This window comes from Semicossyphus pulcher, unplaced genomic scaffold (assembly GCF_022749685.1).
Source record: "Semicossyphus pulcher isolate SPU_LCO1_2020_fin unplaced genomic scaffold, fSemPul1.0.p SCAF_2, whole genome shotgun sequence".
Taxonomy (NCBI): domain Eukaryota; kingdom Metazoa; phylum Chordata; class Actinopteri; order Labriformes; family Labridae; genus Semicossyphus; species Semicossyphus pulcher.
In genome coordinates, this window is record NW_027211693.1 from 19,168,564 (window position 1) to 19,190,807 (window position 22,244).

A 22,244-nucleotide genomic window follows, 5' to 3' on the forward strand; every position below is an offset into this window, starting at 1 on the left:
ATATGGACAGTAGATAAACACGAATGCTCTGTATATCAAATACAGTTTCCAAATGTGCATAATGTGAATATAATTATTGTTTATAATAGATAAAAGGACAAATTAAATGATGGTGACCAACCAGAATTAAGTGCAGTTGCATTTACAGTCTTATACAACAGCCATGCCATACATCCTATTTTGTTTGGTTTATTGACATACATTATATAATAAAATAAATTAGTCTTCATCAGGAATAAATGTAATTACATTAATTTTGTTTGTATGTCGATTCAACTCTATGGTCTGTTTGGAGGTTGTACTTTAGGTAGTGTTTCTGTTGAATTGTATAAATCTATTCTCAACGATGTTTGTATTAATTTATATCAGTGAGAGCAAATGTCACCTCCAGTTATGAAGCATAATGTGAATATATGTAAAAGTTTGATATAGGTGATAGGGAGTACAGTAGTGTGGCAGTTAATTTAGGAACAAATTGGCAGTCCCAAACGACTCATCTGCAAAGCACTACTTTATTATTTTTTATATTATACATTTATATTATTTATTATTTTACAGTAAAATTAGCAACCAAATGTCCTTGAAATAACAAAAAAATTTATTCTGCTTAACTGTTAGTGAAACTGGATAGGACTGGATATTGATGAAGCAATGAGCATTAAAATGTCGAAATAAAATAGCATAAAATGAAAACACTTAAATATTCCAAGTAGTTCAAAATTTATTTTACAGTTCTTGAGTGAAATTAGTTTTAAAAGCCAAGATGGCAGCACATTAAGTTATTACTATAGAATTAAATAGAAGTAGCAGTGTTCGCACCACAGATCTATATTTCTCTGTATTGCTGATCATTCATATAGCTACTGCTATTCCTACTTATCCTCCACGCACGAGGAGCAAAAACGAACGCACCCTTGTGGAGGCCCCGCCCCCGGGGTGTTGATGGGCCGAGCCTGCCTCTAGTTTGGGAGAACAGCGAGATGGATGAAATGAGGTCACGGAAGCCGTTCATACACGGATGTAATTCTGTGCATCACCATACAATTGCTTTTACTCACAAAATAAAGGGATACAAAACAAAGTAGACGCCCTGACAGTTATTTTTTAGCAGTTGAAAGCTAATCAGAAAGGATCCGTGCATTTATCCAGCGCAAGAGGAGAAGCAGAGACACCAACACTTGGTACAACGCACAGAAATCTTTTATTACATAACAGGCTTTGCTGGGTTGACACACAGCCAGTGAGCGATTCACAGAAAAGACCATCATTACATGCATTTCTGCAGCAAAGATGCATACAGACAGATCACGCACAACAAAATCACACACAATTTATTTGAATTATGACAACAAACAAGTCAGAAAACACTACTTCACTCGATATTTTAACCAGAGCGTAACAAAGTATATGCGTGTAAACTGATTTTTAAAGCCTGGAAAGCACAAACATAATCATAAATTTTTACTAAGTTGAATACATCTTCATCTTCTTGTATATTTCAGTATATCCTATGATATGATTGTTCCCTCTGTGCGCCACCAGGGGGCGGTAAACTACAGTCAAAAAATTACACAGTCACACGTTAAACCATCTGTGTACAGGCAGACTGAGAAAAATCTACACATTTATGACACGTTTTCAAACACTTCATACTGGGAGAATATAAATAAATAAAATTCATATGACTAATAGCAGGGTAACACAGGATTAATTAGGTTACTTTTTTAAACATTTTTTTAACTTTATTAGATTTTAATAGATTTAAATAATGGTCAGGGTAATAAAATAGGGGGAGCACCTCAGGAAATGTTCTTTTTCTTGAAACCATCATTCCTGCGAACACTACAAACAGAAAAAGTGGCATTATTTCAACATGTACAGTGAAAGAACAGTTTATAGGGGTATAAAATGACGCAGGTGTTGTTACCTGTGTAAAACCTTTTATGAGAAGAAGCTGTAGAGATAGGAGAACCCAACGATCCCAATGATGGCACAGCACAATGTAATCATCATCTTTTTCTGTTGGTTTGATCAAAAATATGACCGTAGTCAGAATACAGCAGCCAATGGAAATTACATTTTAATCCACACAGAGCAAAAACACATGAAACAATAATTTACATTCACAGACAGAAGGAGAGGTGGGTCACAGAGGTCAGGATGTGTGTATTTGTGTGTAAAAAGAGAGTAAACTGAAAAAGACTTACCTCTTCTTTGACACGTATACAACCAGTCTTTAAGAGCTGTACTTTGCAACACTGTGGTTTACATGCTGTATAAACAATCTGCTGACAACAGCTACTGCCATCCCATTAAAACAAAAAACTGTCACTAAGTTCCTCTTTAACAAGCAGTCATCAAAAACTGTAAGAATTCAGTTAAACATTTACAATCAGTCAGCAGCATGACGGAGAGGCCTGAGGAAACACGAGTCAACCAGTCGTTAAAAAACATAGCATCTTTAATTTCCATTAAAATCATCTTAATTTAACATTAACACTGTACAACAGCTTCATCTTCTCCTCCTCTTATTGCAGTCTGTGCTCATGGCTAAAGTGGTGTGAGAAAAAAAGGGCTTATACAGAAATGTTAGGACTGAACGGTGGAGCCAAAAGAGCAGACTGTGTGGTCAAAAGAGCAGGCTGAGGGAGGCCTCTCACTTTCAAGTGCTCCCCAAACAGCCAGCATTAAAGGCACCATTCAGGCTCGGCTCTGACAGAAACAAAGACGTCTCTCAGTGGTGCCACAAACTATTTAACCCCTGTTTGATTGTTTATAATGGATCAAAGGACAAATAAAATGATGGAGACCAACCAGAATTAAGCGCGGTTGCATTTACAGTCTAATACAACAGCCCTGCAATACATCCTATTTGGTTTTTTGTATGTTGATTGTATCTATTATGTCTGTTTGGAGATCGTACTTAGTGTTTCTGCTGAGTTTTAAAGAGCTATTCTCAAAGGTGTTTGTATGAATTTACATCAGTGAGGGCAAACACCTCTTAGTTATGGAGCAATACAATTCAAAAGCACCAAAAACTACCGCCTCAAAAATGCCCTTAAATTCAGTTCCTCTGCTGCTGTTTAGAAAAAGCAGAACTTTATAACCTACATGAACACACAAGATGATTTATTGCAGGGATATTGTATAAGTTAGACTGCATTAGTTTCAGATAGGTGGACCTAATAAACTGGAGTTGTATATGAGGTCTAAAATAGGGCAGGAAGAGATACTCACTCTAGCAAAGAGCCACAAGCCTTACTGAATGTCAGAGCTTACATTTACAGTTAATCGTATATGTGCAACTTTATTAGCAACACTATAGCCACAGTTTATTAAATACAAAGACTAGTCTGGCACTTGCAGGGAAAAGGCTAGTGTTACTTTTCACCCTTTGGTTTAAAATAATAATTAGGTTTTTACAGCATTTTATGTGTTAAAAGTCAAGATGGCTACCGTTGTAGGAGGTTAGCAAAGCTACAAAGCTCAGGAATGTGTCTCGGATGTTGAAGAGTTTAGATGAATCCCCTCGCCTGCCTTTTGTGCTTGTTTGCTTATCTTAGCTCCACCCGTCCATGAAACGTTTCTATCCTTCACATTTAAAAGCAGAACCACTGAAAGAATCATAAGTGAGCACAATGATACTCTTCAAGTTTAACATAGACATAACACAAAAATTGTTCTATTATTTACATTATAATCTAAACTTACTTACAGACTTATTTTGAAATGTGAAAAGTGCTGGAACTTCCCAAAACCAACAAAATCCCAATACAGTGAACATTCAGTAGCTAGCTTTACAATCACACTATGTGTCAAGGCTCATAAAGGCATGATATAACGATGAGGGAGGCCTCATGAGAGTCAGACAGTAAAATTGGCACAGACTGTAGGACAATGAAATGTTTAGTGACACTCGAGTGACGATCAGTTATTTTTCAATTCCCTTTTCCCCTCCGCAGGGACACAAAAGGTATTTGTACCTCGTGTCAGTTTCATTCTTATTTCCTCATTTGCAGCAGAGCATCCTCAAACTGTCCGAGCCACCTGAGGGAGTCAAACAGACCCTGGGACTGTTCTGATTGGACGGAGGTCAAAAAATTGTTTGTAGTTACAACAAGTCTCATAAGTGTTCCTTTCCCCGGAGGTCATGTGTAGCACTTGACCTTCAGTATGGAGCGCAGTATCACTTTTTTTTTCTTTGGCGAGCCAGGGGACGGAGGATAGGATGGAGTGATTGACAAACAAACTGATGATGATGTGAAGCAGCGGTCCTGCTGTAGAGTCAGGGTGATGATGATGAGGAGGAGGAGGAGGAGGAGGATGAGAACAACCACAGTACAGACTGCACCAACAGTTATCGTCTTCTACAGAAGAGACACAAAGGGAGAGTGGTGTTAATGACGGGGAACATAAGCATGAGCAAAAAGGCCTGCATACCAAACCCCGGCTGACACTGTGCACCACTAACTCACCACGAGCACTGCTTTGTGTGTTCAGCAGCAACTACAGGCAAGTGCTGAAGAATACAAGAAAAAACACACACACCCAAGATATACACACAAACACACCTCAAGTAAGCCCTGAGGATGGGAAGAAAACACACACACACACACACACACACACACACACACACACACACACACAGAGAGCCTGAGGATAGAGAGCATGCAAAGCCTTCTCCGAAGTAAGCTTCATACCCACACCCAATCATTGTGACGCTATGGAGGCTATTTGCTCCGGAGTTACTCACCCTTAGCTCTCCTCTTGTTCAAATAGCTCATCAGCTTCAATTTAATCCAACTGACAACCCGATAATGAGAGCTAGTAAGGCCAGTAAGATCACCACAACCACCACTATTATCACTGTTTTCTGTTGGGGACAAAGTACACACAATAGCATCAGGACCACAAAAACGTATGCTTCATGAAGTCATATGAGCAACAGTTGACATGATTGTACTAGTTCTGTTTGAAGGAACAAGTACAGTAAGAGTTAACAACGGATGTATCAGATATCAAGTGTTGACTTTGTAACTTGGTAACAGCACAAACTCAGTGCGTCAATCTGCGGAAGTCTGATAATCCTGTTTAGTCTTGTGTTGACTTAATGGCAACCTGTCAATCAAAAAAGTTATATTCACACAAACACTGTCACACCCGGAAGCTAACATGCTAACATCTTTAAACCGACACAAAAACAAAAAATAAAGCGACCACCATGAGCCAGCTGTGAATAAAACGTTAGCATTAAAACTGAAGAGAAAAGAGAGAAAGACTGTGGGAGCTGTTGTAAGTGTGTGTTTGTGTGTGTGGATGAGTAAGTGGGAGGAGTTGTGGTGTTGGTGCCGGGCAGGTTAGTGGGTTTCAAAGCACAGGGGTCCACAGGCCACAGAGCGGTTGGAGACTCAGGAACAGAGGAGGTAAGAGGGTTGGGGGTCATCACAGGTCATCGAGGTTTAAGGTGACGTTCAGGGTCTTAACGGTGGGGATGGTCTTGTTGTTGTCAGGCAGGTTTCCCAAAAGCATTTTTTGCCACCTTCAATAAACAAGGGTGGAGGTTTCTCTTTTAAGTCCTTGTTACACTAGGAAGAGTGATTCAGGGTGGCCAATTTGAGTCGCAGACATGAGAGTTTAAAGCCTTAAAGGAGCAGTTCGCCCCTGGAAAAAGCTACTGGCAGTCAAAGCTGGTGTTCTCTGTAATTGATAGAAGCAATAATAATTGAAATGGAGAAAGTTGTACAAACAGCTCGTGGTTTCGCCCATTCTACATTCCTGCAACACCCAGCATGCATTGCGCCCCTCCCTCTGAAAGGAGTGGCCCAGTGGGAGACACTGGAGTGAAATAAGACCGTTTTCCAGTCAAGGACATTGATCGCTGCAGACAATGGCTCAGAGCAGTACAGAATCCGAAATACGGTGAGAATATACCGGTGGATCGTCTAAAAAATCTTCTACATTTCCAACCTGATGATTTTGAACGAGACATGACATCGTCACGACATTTTTCCTAGATGGAGGTAGTGTAGTTTAGCAAGCTCCCTGGCCTCCGCCACATGACGCGTTGTACGTTGCCTGGCGGAGGTTTTCCAGGGCCCATTGGAGAAGCAGATAGCGTGCTCCAAAGGCACAGAGCGAAATTGCAATTTTTCCCTACCATAATGGCATCAGCTCCCAATAATAGCATGATAGGACTGACGTTGAAAATCGGCGAACTGGCCCTTTAAGAGATGCTAATAAATTTCACAGCGGAACAGAATTTTACGACTCTTCAATAACATTTTTCACAGCAATAATGTTCGTATCTTTCCTTGCCATAATCAAAAGGCATGTGTATGATGAGACTTGCAGGAATAAAAAGTGAGCATATTTGTTTATATCTTATTCTCCAACAAAGCCAGGCTTCCGAGCTTGAATCTGGCTCAGTGTTTGTCCTGTAACTTCTTTGTACTGCCTGTTTAAACAAACCAAAATTTGAATAGCATTGATCTCAGGGTCAACGCTGCTCTATTGTTAACAATAAAGTACTTCTGTTTTTGTTGCTTTTGGGAAACCAGGCTGCTCTTCCCGTCTGTATTCACTCACACGGCGAGCCTCCTGCTGAAACTTTGCAGCTTTCTTAGTGTCTGCTACGGCCCGCTCCACGAAGCCCACTGACTGGTCCATGTTGCTCTCAATCCTGTCAATCATTCCACCCTAACGTGGGACCGCAGTGTCGGAGGTAGTGAAAAGAAAGTGAATAAAATAAGAGCAACAGAGAGAAGAAACATAAGAAAGAAACTGTGTGTGTGTGATTGGCATTGTCTCTGCAGGGCGAGGAAGTGTGATCCGTATGCACAGTGTGGTTCAAATGTGTCAAACTGTGATAAAGTGGTGAAGGAAGCAGGCAGAGACATACAGGAAGAGGGCACGAGCAGACTGGTGCAGCAGTTGGCTGAGTGACGTTACCTTGCGTGCTTTGGTCTGGTACCTGACAGCTTTTTTGGTCTGTTCCTTAGCCACTGTTATGTGGTCCACTGACTTAGAAACATTCTGCTCTATGTTGTCTACTATGTCACCCTGAAAGACAACACAAATAACAAAGAGAAACATTAGTTTGAAAACACACATTCAATCTAAAATCAAAGACCAATATTTTGAAGGTTTTTGATTTATTCCAGCGTAAATTCTAAGAGAGAAGTGGTCAAATAATGTTCACGCTAAACTTATTTTGAGCCTCTTTAAGCTAAAAAGTGGAAATACAGATGGTTAAGAAAAACACAAAACATACAGAGCAGGAGTGTGGCCTTACCTCAAACAAGCCTTTCCCTCAGAAAGCATGACGCAAGCAGCAAGAAATATGTGGTTAAATGTCTGATATTCATCATGAGTGTGTAAAGTCAGCTCTAAAGTCTACAGGTATATCTTACTAAATGTATTCACGTTGGTTCCACCATGTTGGGAGATGAGATGGAGGTGGCAAAGGAGGGTAAAGAGAGGAATAAGAAGGGCAGAGAGCTGGAATAGAAGAAACACAGATGGATGCAGATTGACAGTCACACAGCAGCAGAGACAGGAACAGAAATAAACAGTAGAAGAAGAGTTGAATGCAGACAGAAATGAACAAATGTTAAGAATGAAAAGAATGAATGCATGAATGAAGAGACGAATGGAGAAGAGGTGATGGTCAGGTGGATGCAGAGGGCCGTACCTGGCTCTCCACCAGCATGGCGATGTCTACAAACATGTCGTGAAGCTCCTTGATGCTACTTTCCAGACGGACGATGTCTTTGTGTCTGGCTTCGATCTCACTCAGGGCTTGTTTAGAGATGCCGGAGTCCACAATCTGCGAAGAGGAGACGTTTACTGACACTGTAGGAATGTAATCTGAATCTTAATGGTTCTTTTAGAGGTGCAAAGAAATGTATGAAGCTCCTCTTGTCCACATGTCAGGGGGAAGTGATCAATGCTCAAGTTGCTCCTGACGATCAGGTCAGAGAGCTACTCTTCATTGATGCAGGCCTTATACCATAATTAACAGGGGTAGCCCAACTTTATAATGAAAATCGAAGCCAATCAAATGATAAAATGTTGTTTTAGTAATATTAAAATCTGCATCTTTTAGGGTACACTCTCTGTTTTGATTATGTTACACCATGCACACCTTCAGCATTGACTATGTTGAACTAGACCCGTCTCAGAGTCACTCTCATGTAAAAGGAAGGCAAAGAAAACCTTTTTAAAACTATTTTATAATTAATATATATTATATATATATTCTATTATAATTAATACATATATATATACACTGTTATTATTGACGCTAAGCTGTCAACAACAGGCAGTAGATGCTAAATTCGTGTGACCTGATGTTTCTTTTTACATTCATGATATGTGGGACATGAAGTTGTTATCAAATCTGTGAATGTCAACTTGATTTGTGTATCCTTTTGCCCAAGCTTTACTGGAAACTACCAGGAAAGCAGCCAGAGAGAAGCTTTTCTTTTTTCACCAGTTGAACTGTTATGTGGACTTGAGATCTTTCTTAGCACCTTCTGTATTGATGTGCGGGCATTTAACATGTGACTTCACAAAGTAAACTTCCCATCTTTCTCATTAGTTTTAAGAACTGTCCGTTTTCTCTTATTATTTCAAACGAGGTGCGGGGCGCTCAAGAAGGGTCAAGAAAGCAAACTGACTTTGAGCCCAACAGCCTGAATCACAAGCAACGCTAATCTTTAACTACCTGGTACATGAGTTATAACTTTACTGAGCAAATGACAACTTGGCCCTTGACACTTACCCCTGCAGTAAACACAGCAGAATTGCCGCTCTCCAACATCTCCTCCAGCTCGTCATCTGTTGTTGCTTTTCCAGCTGGATAAAGAAAGAAAAATTGTGTTAAAGACAAAGAGGACCGTGGGAACATCACACGACTTTAAGGCTACATGTGTGCGGGATTCACTCACTGATTTCTAGTTGTCTCTGAATACGTCCTTTACTCCTCTCCCTGAAGTCCACCTGCGCTTCGTTGTACTTAGTCATTACCTCCACGAACTTCCTGGACAGCACTGCATGCTGGGAGACAACAGGGGAAGTCAGGCAAAAACTTAAACATACAAACATACTTACTTTTTAGAGTAAAAATAACATTTAAAATGTTAAAAAGACGTTAAATTTGCTGATGGACTTAGCTATTAAAACACTGTGAAATATAACGTAGATGAGAGTATTGTTTTTCATTCTGTTGACAATGTCATGACTACAATGCAAATTTTAAGTACTCATACAGTGGGTCTTTGATCCCCAGGAACAATAAGTATTCAGAGCTCACACTCAACGTCAAAAGTGACATCCTGCATAAGAAAGGTTTCTTTAACTGGAGGACACCTGAAACTTGAGTCGGACATCATTTACCTGTGATTTACGTATCCGCATGTCAGCCGAAACCCTCTCCTGCTCTTCAGACTCCAGATTCCTCTCGATGGCTGCGAGGGAATCCAGATCAGTGATTTATGATTCAGGTCGAAATCAACAAGCTTTGTGTATGTGTTTGTTGTACAGTGTTCGACAGACTCACTCTTGAGTTTGTTTCTTGCATTGTTGGCCATCTTCTTTATGTCATTGGTGATTGCCTCCAAGTCATCCTGTGTTTCTGGGAAGACAGAGACACATGGCAACAGACAGTTAGACACATAAACTGATATCTTAAATCCAGATAATTTTTAAATTATGCCAGGGAAATATCTGCCATCTTTGAAGTGCAGCTGCATTCATTAACGATTAATAGAAGTTTTTGTTAATGGGTACTAAAACAAAAACACTTCCTTTACAATAAAAAAAAGAGGGTAGTGTTAATGTATCTCACTCTGGTCTGATGTGGGAGCAGAAAGGATGATAGAGAAAAGCTTTTTGACTTCAGCCACGTTCTCATCAATTTTATCAATACTGTTCCTGATGTCCTCAATCTGAAACAAACACACACAACATTAATCTCAAATGTATAAACATTGCAATTCACAAACATTTATGACATGTATGCCCTCACAAATATAAGTGCACCAATAGTGTCGCTGACCTGAGAGAAGAACTCGTCCATGAAGGCCGCGTTGTCGATGGCGATCTCCACTTCTTCGTCATCTTGATCACACGTCTAAGTGGACAAGAGTAAAGGCTGTGTGAGAGGAGCTCTGGTTTCCAGCTGGTCCCAGAGAACGTGGGAAGGGTATTACATGTTATTGTAGAGCTCAGGGAGTAACGTCGTCAACACATCAGGATTAAAGGTTCAATCAGATGTTTATTGTGTGTTCAAAGGGGTAAATAACAGAAAAACAAACACCTCTGTGTACATCCATGGAAATGTATGTCAAATATGTATTATTCATCTTCTATTTTACTGAACTTAAATCCTATTCTTCTATCTCACTGTGTTTCTAGTTTATCTTGCCTGAATGCCTTTTTGAGATTTGATATAAAGCACTTGCATTGGCCGTTTGTTGAAAAGTGCTCTATGAAGAAATGTCCCTTGCCTTTGGAAAGAACAATTCAACAGTTGTACCAAAATTATACTTTAAGGGCTTTACATAAAAACATGTTTTTTATAACAGACGCACCAAAAGACATATAAAACCACTCATAGTTAACTATTACATGAAATAATCTAACCGTAAGCCATGCCCATCTCTGTTTAAAGCTCATTCACAACCCTGCCTGCAGGCTGCATTTGTGCCTGATTGTTTTATGTGTCATTGGCTGCTTTGTGAATGCTTTGTTTTCTCCATAAGGCTCGTTGTCAATAAAGTTTTGATACCAGAGTGAATAGAATACCTGAGGTTCGTTTTGTTTAGCGTTATATTGAGGGCTATCAATGTTTGTAGACAAAAACTTTAGATTTAGACCAACTTCTCATAAGGATTTTGAAAATGTGATGAAGTTTTGCATCACAATAAGGTTTCCAGGCAGAGGATAAACTCAAGGATGTTACTGGTTCCAGCACATATCTACATGTAAAACAACATCCTCTCACTTTTACTCTTTGCCTTTTTTGTACAAATTAAACAAACACCATACAAGGTGTTAATTGGTGCCTTAAAAATACTGGCTGATTTTGTTACCTATGGACACAGCCATGCCTCCATTTCCAGTCTTTATGCTAAGCTAAGCTAAGCTAACTGGCTGGGCTTCATATTTACCAATAAAACATGCAAGCGGTGTCAATCTTCTTATATCACTCTCAACAAGAAAGTGCAAGGTTGTTTTTGTCCAGATGATTTAAATTGTGTAAATGCCGTCTCAACACTAATCAGACAACTTAGCCCTGTAATCACAGTTTAAGATCAAAATGATGGCCTAATTATTAAACGGATATTAAACAATCAAAGAACAAGAAAAAAACAAGTACATAAAGCTCAGAATTGGATTGTAAATTTAAATGTTACGATCATCTTACAATGAATTGACTTTTTAAAGGCATTAACCGTGATTTCTGACTGAATTCTAAAAGTGAGATTTTGTGAAAATAACGTGTGAATATAATGTTTTGATATGACTATTCTGTGTCCTAAAATACTGAGTGAGTTCGGTCACAGTGGAAAAACCACAGACGCTGAGCAGCCACTTACTAATGAAATTGCTTCCTGGTTTGCAGCTCAGCATGTCACGAGTCAGAAATATTATTGTGACCCTAATCAGCCTACACCCATAACATTTCCATCAGGAAGCTGCACTCTGCTGAAGTCAGAAGTACGTCACCAGGGACACTTGGTAAACACAGGGCCGCGCCGCCGGTCGGCCACAAAGACCTAAGAGCTGCCGGTGAGTGTTTACACGGTGAGGGACGAGGGCCGGGCTCCAGGAACTCAACCTGTTTCCAACTGACTGTAAGGAACCACAGCTCAGGTGCTCCCAGGGTAAACAGACATCACAGGGCCGGGCTGTGACGCTGTTGTTAGGTGGAGGAGGGAAAACAGGGGACAGTAAGCGCACTTTGTTCCCTCTCTGTTAATTACTTCTGCATTTAACTGATAGAATTGAGTCCTGTCATTATGTATGTGAGGAGTGTAGCGGGACAATTTAACACATGTAGAGTGTGGATGTGTCTGGAGAAAGTAAGCCTGGAAGTCTTTGGAAATGTTATTCAGCCCACCTGTCATCCTACCTGCTCTATCATATCGCCTGACTCGGCCTCCAGCTCTGAACTTAAAGGGGTCGTATCTTTTGAATTAATATTACATATTTTACATGGGTTTCACATTTGTGGGTGTTTTTTGTTCACAGTGAAAAGGTGATATTCCAGAATGACATGTTTAAAAAGGTCGCCTCTGAAATGGGCCGTTCAGAACAGCTGCAGGTTTCAACGTAGAACCTTGCTTTGGCTGAAATCGTCATTCACCGTCATTAACCTCAGGCTGCCATCTCGCACTAGCTTGTAGTCAAGTCATTGTCAAGATTTCACCTGACCATTCCGATACCTCCTGGTGATTCTGGCTCGTATATAAGGCCGAATAAACGATCCTAGAGCAGCCATGTTTGCTACAACTTTGGAGTGACCCCCACGTGGGGGAGGGGCTACGCAGTCACTAAGAATACTGTCAGCCAATCGTGGCTAAGGTCTGACCTTTGAATGGCAAAACAGCTTGCTCGTTTCAGGAGGAAGGAGAGGCTCCGAAAAATAATTGAAAATATGTATACAATTTTTAAAACGAAACAAACTTTACCACGTGATTCAAAAACACATTAGAATAATAGAAAATTGATTGCATAGCTAAAATATGTCCCCTTTAGTCTCAATACACATCAACATCACACTTCTTTTACATCAGTCCCCATATAATTTGATAATTGATTATTGAAGTCCTTTTTCGAGCAAATCGACAAACTTTTGAATGTCCAGTGTCACAAACAGGAACATTTTCTGCTTTTCTTTGTAACATTTGGTAATAAAATGATTTTCAGTAGTCTTTTCTTTTTTTCCAGGTAGACCAGGATGAGACAAATTCAATGCAGCACCTTCAGCTGCTGTGGAAAGCAGACTTTCAGACACTTTAACCAAAAATTAGTGCTCAAGAGTTGCATCCCTGGTGAACTTTGTTGTTTCTATTTAAATGCTGACTCTCTTTAATCCCTCGTCTGTCATTTGAATTGCAAATGTAGCCTGGACTATTTGTTTCAAGCTGCTATAACTAACAACAGTTTTAAACAGACTTCCCTGGAAACACTTTAGCCCCTTTTTACACTGACACACGGCTTGTTTTTTTAACACCACCAAGTGAATAATTCACTGAACACACAGCTGTAACACTCGGGCCCACACGGTTCATTCTCTCAAACACTTCTGAGGCAGCGAGATAAGAACAGGCGCTGACTTCCTTCCAGTGTCTCACATTCAGCAAAAATGTGGGGAAAGGGACAGACGTGTGTAAGAAATGCTCTGACAAACAGACACACACACACACACACACACACACACTTCTGTGTAACAACAGTTTGATACCGACAGGAACAGTCAGACAGAAAGTTTTTATCTAAGTCATGATGGAAACTTTCACAACATTCCTCATTTAACTCACATTTTAACTCAACCTGAAGACATTATTACTGTCAGAAAGCATGGGACTCACTATATTATATTATTTTGGATCAAATGTAATGCATTAAACATTAATCTTTGATAGTTTTCTAGCAGTGCATCAGGGTGGAAAGTTGTTCAACCCTTCACCCTTCAAGCGGCGGTTTAGAAAAAAACAGAGTGAGATAGCGAATATTTGAAAGGCCTTAATCAGATTCACATCAACCACTACTTTGCAGCATTTCCTTCATACGGTCTAATCATAAGAAACCCTAACCTAAAACTACTATGCCTTACAAATTCAACATTAAAATTCAGAACAGTAAATTAGATTCCTCTCTTTTTTTCCCCAACAAAACCACTACAATCGTATCCTAAACTACATGATTGTGTAACCTTAAATAACACACTGGATAACATCAGAACAACTGGACATCCACATGAGAAAATAAGTATGTCAAGTGCACGAGCGATTGTTATGTTAGTCTGGATTCTGGTCTGTTTGTCTCTCTATTCAAATCAACTTATTTTCTCTCATTCTGCATGCAAAGCACCATATGTCAGGTTGCATAATTCACAAGCAAACAATGACTAGACAGAGGTTTTACCCTGAAGCAGACACGGTCACACTCTTGCTGGTAGTCAAAGTATATGTATAAGGTATATTCACACAAGCACACACAAAAAAAGCCCGAAGTGATTGCACGAGTTCTTATCATCTACAAACCCTGCACAAACATTCCAACAAGTTTGACTCTAATCACGGCCACACTTCATGTCATTCCCTCTCCCTTGATATCTTTCCTGTGACAATATGTGTCAGCTTTAAGAAACTGGGAGGTGATTACGGTCAGACTTTGTCTCTGAGGATCATAAATGACGAAGCAGCAGCTGACAATAAGCATAACTCTGAGGGTGGGAGAAGACAGCTTGCAAAGGTGAGGCTGAACGAAGACTTAACATAGCAGAAGAGGTCATGCAGAGGCACGTGTAGGGCTTTCAAAGTTAGGTCAATTAGCCAAATCTGTTAGCCTGGTAATTTGTCACAATGTTAGAAAAGTACCTCGACAAATCAAGAAATATCTAATGTATTTCACTATAAATTAAGAGAATATGCAGCAGAATCATCAACAGCTAAAATCATTGTTGGTTTCATCTTTATAGACTACATTTTCCCGCCACATGCTTTAGAAAATTAGCCGCTAGCTTTGACAGCAGCAGGGCAGAGATCTGGGGTCAGATTGTACAGCAACATGGTGGCATAAGCCAAAATACTCCCATCACGACGTGTGTTAATGCAACGCTAAAATCTGATGAGGGATTTAAAACTCCATGTGCCACTGTCACAGATGAAGCCATGTTAGCCCTGACTTTTTCATTCATGGTGATGATACCTGAATGTGCAGTGTTTGGGGAAACAGTGTGGAGGACATGGCTTCGACTGAAAGCCTCCAGTCTAGTAATTAAATATGACTAACTTTTATTAATGGTGTGTTTTTAAAATGGTCAGAGTAAGCAAATGTATTAAAAGCTGAATGAGGCACCACATGTGACCGATGCTCCAGGTTTGACTTCAAGTCAGCATTTCTTGTTGCTCTTCTTTCCCAAACTTCAGTACATCAGGTGATGTCACCATGCTGCTGATGGCATGAGTCCAAATTCACATGAACTTATGCCAGCCCACACACACGCACACACACGCACACATACACACACAGCAATATACAGCCTAGATTACTGCCAGCAAGTTAAACATTAGATAGGAAACTCAAGAAGGAAAATAAAGGCAGTCGGTGAGTGTTGATCAAAGAAAGAGATAAAGAAGTTAGGTATAAGATTGGAAAAAGTAGTGTGAAGGAGACAACAGGAACAGGGAAACTAGTTTTAACAGATGTTAACATATGTACTGTTAACATCCCGACAAACGACCAGCCCACCTCAGAATCTATATGTACTTCCTTTTCCTGAAAAGAAGCCAGCCATGTGAGATACAGACGCCTGAGGGGAAAGCTAACTGCAGTTCAGCAACTTTAAACACAGCAAATATTTGGCCAGCAGTTTCTGCTAGCTATGGCAACACATCCCGACGGTTTCAATTGGACCGAGGCCTCACCCCCACGGGCAGCAAGTGTATTCACTTTTATTAGCAAGATTTGGAATATATATTATTCTTTTTTGTACTCTCACTGTGACGTCTGAGTACAAAAAGGTAAAGAGGACTTTGTTTCAATATACCCATTTTACACCTGTCTGCAGTGTTTAGAAACTTAATGTGTTTTAGGACTACAAATATTCTAATTCTTTCCTTTTAGGTATAACTTACTTAAAATTACAACTACAAAAACATAAAAAAGAAGATACTTAAATATTTCAAAAATATCTTCAAATTGCTTATTTTTCAAATCAATCTTTTCAGCCATTAGTTAATGCCAACTGTTTCATTTATCTGTTTTGCATTTTCAGCTGAGACTGCCCCGAGTCAAGCAAATTAATCAATGTTTACGTCATATTACACGAATCCAGAACTTAAATATAGGCCTACTCATTTTAAAGTAACATCTGTTACACTTCAGCTAATAATTCAATTTTATAAGCTGCATAACAGAACATCTCTGACACCAAACAACATGGCTGCATGGAAAGAAACGGTGAATGATGTCTGAATACCTTTTACACTCCCATTTTTAATCACTTCCCAACCTGCAGCGCTGCTACATCCATCATATGTCATCACATGAGACACCAGTTGTTCGATTATTAATAGGCTACGTTAAGGCTCAAGTACTGACATTTTTTTTTCAGTTCTCTTAATCTTTCATATCTTCCTATTGTAAACGTCAAAGGTCAATGAAAGCGTGCAGAGAGACAATAGTGGAGAAAAAAAGGACACTGTATGGTAATTTAACATTTCCTAGACACTACTTACCGCTTTAAGTTGCTCCAATCGGTCCTTCATCGTTTAGAGTGTTAATTTAACACCTTTAAACCAAAAGGATAACCACAAATTTGTGTAAAATGGTTTAAAAAAACAGTCCCAATCCCTGAATTCCTCAGCCAGCTGGCAGGCTAGCTGTCCGACAGAAAAACACCGCCAGTAAGAAAGAGAAATAAACTTCCCAGAAGTCTTGACAGAGGTGTCTGAGAAAACGACTTTTTCTGAATAGATGAGTCTTTCCGTCGTTTTTCCATGCAATATGGCTGCTGGGTTTAAAACCAGTGTTTTTTCTTTGCTAAATCTCCTCGCTCGGGGGATTAAAACAACAGTTGTGTAGAGCTGTATAATCTGTCTCTCCGCTGGCCACCAGTAATCATACTAAAACGCACTTTTCTGGCTCACGCATGCGCAAACACGTCCTTCTCCAGTGAGATGAAGCCACGCCCTGAGCCACCTGCACCAATGATGCATTCAGGTGTTTGTAGGAACAATGACTATTTGACGACTTTGCCTCCTGAAACAACTCGGACATCGACCCGCCAAAGTAAGTTAAATGAAAAAGGAGAGAGTCTTGATCTGTTCTTGTCGCATTGTAAACTACAGCTACAATTGTATGTCGAAAAACTGTTTTTATTGATAGAAGACAATTGGCATACAGAAACCGACTGCAACATTTGTATAAACCACAAGGTATATGTTAAAGCTCAAGCAAACAAAAATTCATCAGTTGTTAAACAACTGATGCTTTTGATGATACCACACGTTCCTCCTCTGCATATAGAGAAGTAAAGTTTTAATGGAAGAAGGAATGGCCAACTTTTGTAACAATATCAAACATAGCAAGGACTATTAGATGTTCTTGGTTTGAAACAAAGACTGTATTTATATATATATATATATACATATATATATATATATATCTTTTATACAGTCTATGGTTTGAAAGCATGGGCCTTGTGCAATTAGCCCGACCCTGAACATTAGAATTTCAAAATAAAACTGCCCAGAGCTGTTTCAAATGGGCACTTATCACACATTTTGTCAGTTATGTTTAATTATCGAGCTTATCAATTTTGTCCGTGGGCTTGTAAATGTATATACTACACCTCAATTTGACACATAAGACAATTAACATGCACTTATTTCCACAAACCATCTCCTCCTCAGTTTATTTAGCTCCTATCCTCTTTCAATCCCTTCCATTTAGTTATGCTGTCAAGTGAACGTATTGTCTTGAATAGGGTATAGCAAGCGCTATCCATTTAAAGCAGGTAGCACCAGGTGTAATTGTAGAAAACTGAAGTCTGATATAATGGAATAGTTGGTGCAATCTCAAGGATGTCTGAAGTAGCTGGCCTCTACACTGACCCGTGTAGCAACCGCCGGCTGAACAAACCGGCAGAAGTCACACGTCACAAAGAATGTGCTGGGTAAAACTGTTACGTAATGCTGTTGCCAATGCTGTTGTAATGTGAATGAAAGAACTTGACTGACACCTGGTGGCAATGAGCGTGTTTAACAGGTTAAAGTAAAACCTCTTTAGATTTTGGCAACGTCTCACAACAAAAGTTAGACATGAGAACGGAGCTTCATTCATATTGTACGAAGATTTACCAAATACGTTTACATAAAGCAAACCCTGGCTTGTAATGGTCACAGGATAGTTGACCTATTTGCCACATTGGTGATCCTTACCACTATAACATTTTGTCTGAATGCAAGTGGTCCAAAAATAGCAAACTTCCACAGACGCGTTTAAAAACAGTAGTGGACCTAAACTACAGGAGCGTTCCTATGCTGATAGTTTAGTCCTACATGCTCAGGTTAGGAAGTGTCAGACTATGATATAATTGACGACTGAATTGGATAACATTTAGGTAAGCCTATATAACTTCAAAGAAAGCCAGATAAGGTAGATAGTTTAGGACAAGGTCAATAAACAAAGTGGAATCAATTTTACACCTAAGGGCAGTTGAAGAGTTACAGGAAGTACTGGTTTTATTCTTTTAAATTGTCAACATTATGGATACAAGTGTTTCTTCCAACAGATTCAGCCTCAGCTTCTATACTCATCATTGAATAATATGCAATAGTTGTATTTGGAAATGTTATAGGTACTTAATCCTATTTTTATATAAATAAAAATGAAAGAACAAATTGATTTTAGCTGCATCACTTTCAGGGTCTTGGTATGATGCCTAATGGCACAAACCGCCTTGGCTTAGTGGGACAATATAAAATAACCTTTGTAAATGTTATGAACACCTGCATTTCCACTGCATACCAAAAGCATACCCGATAACCGTTTCTGCACTAGATGGACATTTAAAAAACGTTAAATAAAAACCCAGACATGTTAAATTGAGAATGTTTTTATTCAAAGTTTTCTTCACTTAGTGCTTCCAGTACACCATACAACAGCATTATGTGAGCTGGGTAAGTGCAGTGGTGGTTGCTCAACGATGAAGAGTAGCACGTTGCCATGCCAACGACAACACTAGGGCAGGTGTGTCTTAAACAGTGAAATTAGAACAACAACTTTTTCACCAAGTTCTTTTCCTTAGTTTTTAAAACAAAAAAAATTCAAAAATAAAAAATCTGAAAAGGGATTTTACAGTAAAGGGGCAAAATTCCAACAACTTCCTGTCCACGGTTGAGGGGGGGTAGAGGGACAATGCAGGTAACAGGTTAGAGGTCATCTTCATCATCAGGGAGTGCCGTTTGTGATGCAACCTAATCAGGACAGAAAAGATCATTTCAGTCTAAATGTAAACTGCTGATTCTTTAGTTCTCTCAGGTAAAGAATCTGCTGGATTGGATTATACCATGGCCTAAAGAAACGTTACACCCTAAACGTCATACTCACTTGAAGTTCTTCCTCGTATTTCGCAGCAAGGACAGGGTCCATTTGGACCTCTGGGGGAGCAAGGGCTGGCATGGCCACAAACTCCAAGTTAGGATCTCCAACCAACTTCCTTGCTAGCCACAGGAAAGGCTTCTCAAAGTTGTAGTTACTCTTGGCAGAAATGTCGTAGTACTGGGGACAGAGCAGCACATGAGTGTTAGAAATGATCACTCAAACCAATGATTTCTACAACTTCCTAACGTCACTAAGCAGTCATTACCTGCAGGTTCTTCTTGCGGTGAAACACAATGCTCTTGGCTTTCACTTTTCTGTCTTTGATGTCCACTTTGTTTCCGCAAAGGACAATGGGAATGTTCTCACAGACACGGACCAAGTCACGATGCCAGTTGGGCACGTTCTTATAGGTGACTCTTGAGGTGACGTCAAACATGATGATAGCACACTGAGCTGTGGAGGCAGAAGGGGAAAATTAACACTCTTTAATGTACAAGATTTAGAAAAAAGTGAATGCTTAGACTGTTTAAGGTTTACTAAACAGAAAAGCATGTTTAGCACTGATGAGCACCTTGAATGTAGTAGCCATCTCTCAGCCCTCCAAACTTCTCCTGTCCAGCTGTGTCCCACACATTGTACTTGACAGCTCCTCTGTTAGTGTGGAAAATCAGCGGGTGCACCTCTACACCAAGAGTAGCTAGAAGAACAAGCAAATGTAAGAAGTTTAAGAGCAAGAAATGCAGTAAATATCATGAAAAAGAGGTTTAAATGTTGTGGGAAATAGGTGTATAAAAGATATTGCAGATGTTCATTTAATGTTTAATTAGCAAATAAAAATTAAATCATGAGCGGAATATATATCAATAAGGCATTTCCTTTATTTTGCCCCTCAAAAATGTATCTTTTTGAAAGCCAAAATTAGGTGCAACATATCTTTATGGACAAGCACAACTGAATGTATTTACAGGGAAACAATCTTTCAAGATGTAATTCTAGCTCTACCATTACTGGATTTTCTTTGATTTAAGATCCAAATATCTTAAGTAGTTTGGAAAATATGCATCATCCAAAGAGCGTGCCCTGGATGACTGAGAACCTTCACAGACATCTAAAGAGAATCTGTTTAAAATAAACAAATAATCTTGATCTTTATTTAACAAATACATCACAACAAATAAATGATGGTGACTGTAGATGCGCACAGCACTGGTACTGCTTATTGATGCTCAAGTGTTAATTGCACATGAGATTTTTCAATTTAGTACTATATCTTTTATTACCTACAATATACTCTAACACATGGGAGATACTCACCAACATATTTTTTCTCAAACTCTCCTGTAATGTGCCTCTTCACAAAAGTCGTTTTTCCGGTGCCTCCATCTCCCACCAACACCAGCTGTAAGAAAGAGCAGTTAGTTTAGACTGGCTGGTACTGGTTTAACACATTAACCGTCAGCGCAGCTAGCTAAAGTAATACAATAACAATCCTCTACCGTTAAAATACAGATACGTTATAGATATTACACCGAAAACACTTACCTTGAAAGTCGCCACGCAGTCTTGGTCGTTCATGATTTACCTGAGATGAACAGAACAAGGCGGGATGGTTAGCACGTTCGCATTCCTTTATGCTTGTCGTTTAAAAGACGTCAGTAACGTTAAGCTAGCAATGTTAGCAATAACCATATTAGAAGCTTTAAACCGTTTGCTTAAGTAAACAACGGTTAAACCCAGCATTCTGTTACCTAGCGATCGCAATTCTAGCATTTTCTACCCAAGCTAACGTTCCAAACGTTTATGCTACCATCATGTTAGCGTTGACGTCTGAATGCCCAAATCACATTGTATGCCAAACATATTTATTTATCTCACCTACATAGTGAATTCGACGATAAAACGATAATCTTGTGTTAACAATTATTTCTGCTTTTGTGTTTCAGTGCAAGCGACTGTTTGCTAGCTAAAAAGCTATTGCGTTAGTAAGAGTGCGCCATACGACGCGCGACCGCACTTTTTCTTGTTCGACTGCAACACTCGGTCTGTAGGACCATCTAATGTGTTCCATGGTGCAGCTAACGGCAAACTAACATTAAACTGGCTCTCAACACATCGAGCTGATTTGACACGTTCAAATTGGTGTTTGTCAACAACTTATTCCCATAATTACAAAAATATAAGTGGGTCTCAAGAACAAAGCAGTGAAAAGAGGGAGATCAGCGCTTGCTAACCTGTTAGCTAGCACGGCATGGAAGCCATTCTTTTCACCAAGCTAACGGTTAAGTTAGCTGGATGTTAGCACAAGAAAATTAAAGGCCTGATTAAGTTGACCAACCTTCACGTGGTTAATCTTAATTCACCATATAAATCCTATGCGTACCTTCACGTTTTACCTTATTATAATGGACTCTCGCGAAAATCAAGAACTTAGAAAACAGGATGGCCCGATAAGAGAATAATATAGAGACTCACCGGTGTCACTGCGACGAGAGGAAAGAAGTAAATGGCTGCGTTCGCGGGAGATTCAGCGTGGCCTATGAGTCAGTTTCCGCCCTTATCACGTGATCACCGCAGCGGTAAAAACGCATTATGTTCAATGCGTGCACCACGGACTTCATAGACCATGATTCAGCATGTGTATATACCTCAAGAACACTATTATAGCCACAACATGTACACAATCTAGCCCCTATACACCCAGTGATAAAGTCCAGTTTTATATCATAGACTGAATGTTTTGCACATCGTGTAAATTAAAAGCAAATGCAATAACTTGTTAACTTCAAGTTAACTGTGTTAACTTCTTTCCCAAAAACATGAGGGTTTTTTTTCTTCAAATCTTTGATCATTATTCAGACTATTTTCTCTAAAAGTCAATTAATCCTGATCTGTATATCAGAAGA

At 39.5% G+C, this 22,244-nt stretch overlaps 2 protein-coding genes across 3 annotated transcripts; both read right to left on the reverse strand.

The window, feature by feature from the left end:
- Positions 1–1,204: 1,204 nt before the first annotated feature.
- stx3b (syntaxin 3b) lies at positions 1,205–16,828 on the reverse strand. 2 transcript variants are annotated; one of them, XM_069669897.1, is made up of 12 exons: positions 16,473–16,828; positions 10,058–10,132; positions 9,848–9,947; positions 9,560–9,634; positions 9,397–9,467; positions 8,949–9,057; positions 8,783–8,856; positions 7,691–7,825; positions 6,949–7,059; positions 6,586–6,696; positions 1,928–2,019; positions 1,205–1,842 (listed from the first exon to the last, which is right to left on the reverse strand). In XM_069669897.1, the coding sequence occupies exons 1-11, from the start codon at positions 16,500–16,502 to the stop codon at positions 1,942–1,944; spliced, it is 969 nt and encodes a 322-aa protein (XP_069525998.1). In that variant the 5' UTR covers positions 16,503–16,828; the 3' UTR covers positions 1,205–1,842; positions 1,928–1,941. The 2 variants fall into 2 exon arrangements, with proteins under 2 accessions (XP_069525998.1, XP_069525997.1); XM_069669896.1 differs by lacking the exons at positions 1,205–1,842; positions 1,928–2,019; positions 6,586–6,696 and adding exons at positions 2,030–4,367; positions 4,754–4,873.
- Positions 16,829–18,837: 2,009 nt separating this feature from the next.
- ran (RAN, member RAS oncogene family) lies at positions 18,838–21,870 on the reverse strand. Its single transcript, XM_069670500.1, has 7 exons — positions 21,814–21,870; positions 20,884–20,923; positions 20,656–20,740; positions 19,913–20,038; positions 19,607–19,794; positions 19,348–19,518; positions 18,838–19,214 (listed from the first exon to the last, which is right to left on the reverse strand). The coding sequence occupies exons 2-7, from the start codon at positions 20,914–20,916 to the stop codon at positions 19,170–19,172; spliced, it is 648 nt and encodes a 215-aa protein (XP_069526601.1). The 5' UTR covers positions 20,917–20,923; positions 21,814–21,870; the 3' UTR covers positions 18,838–19,169.
- Between the last annotated feature and the right edge of the window lie 374 nt (positions 21,871–22,244).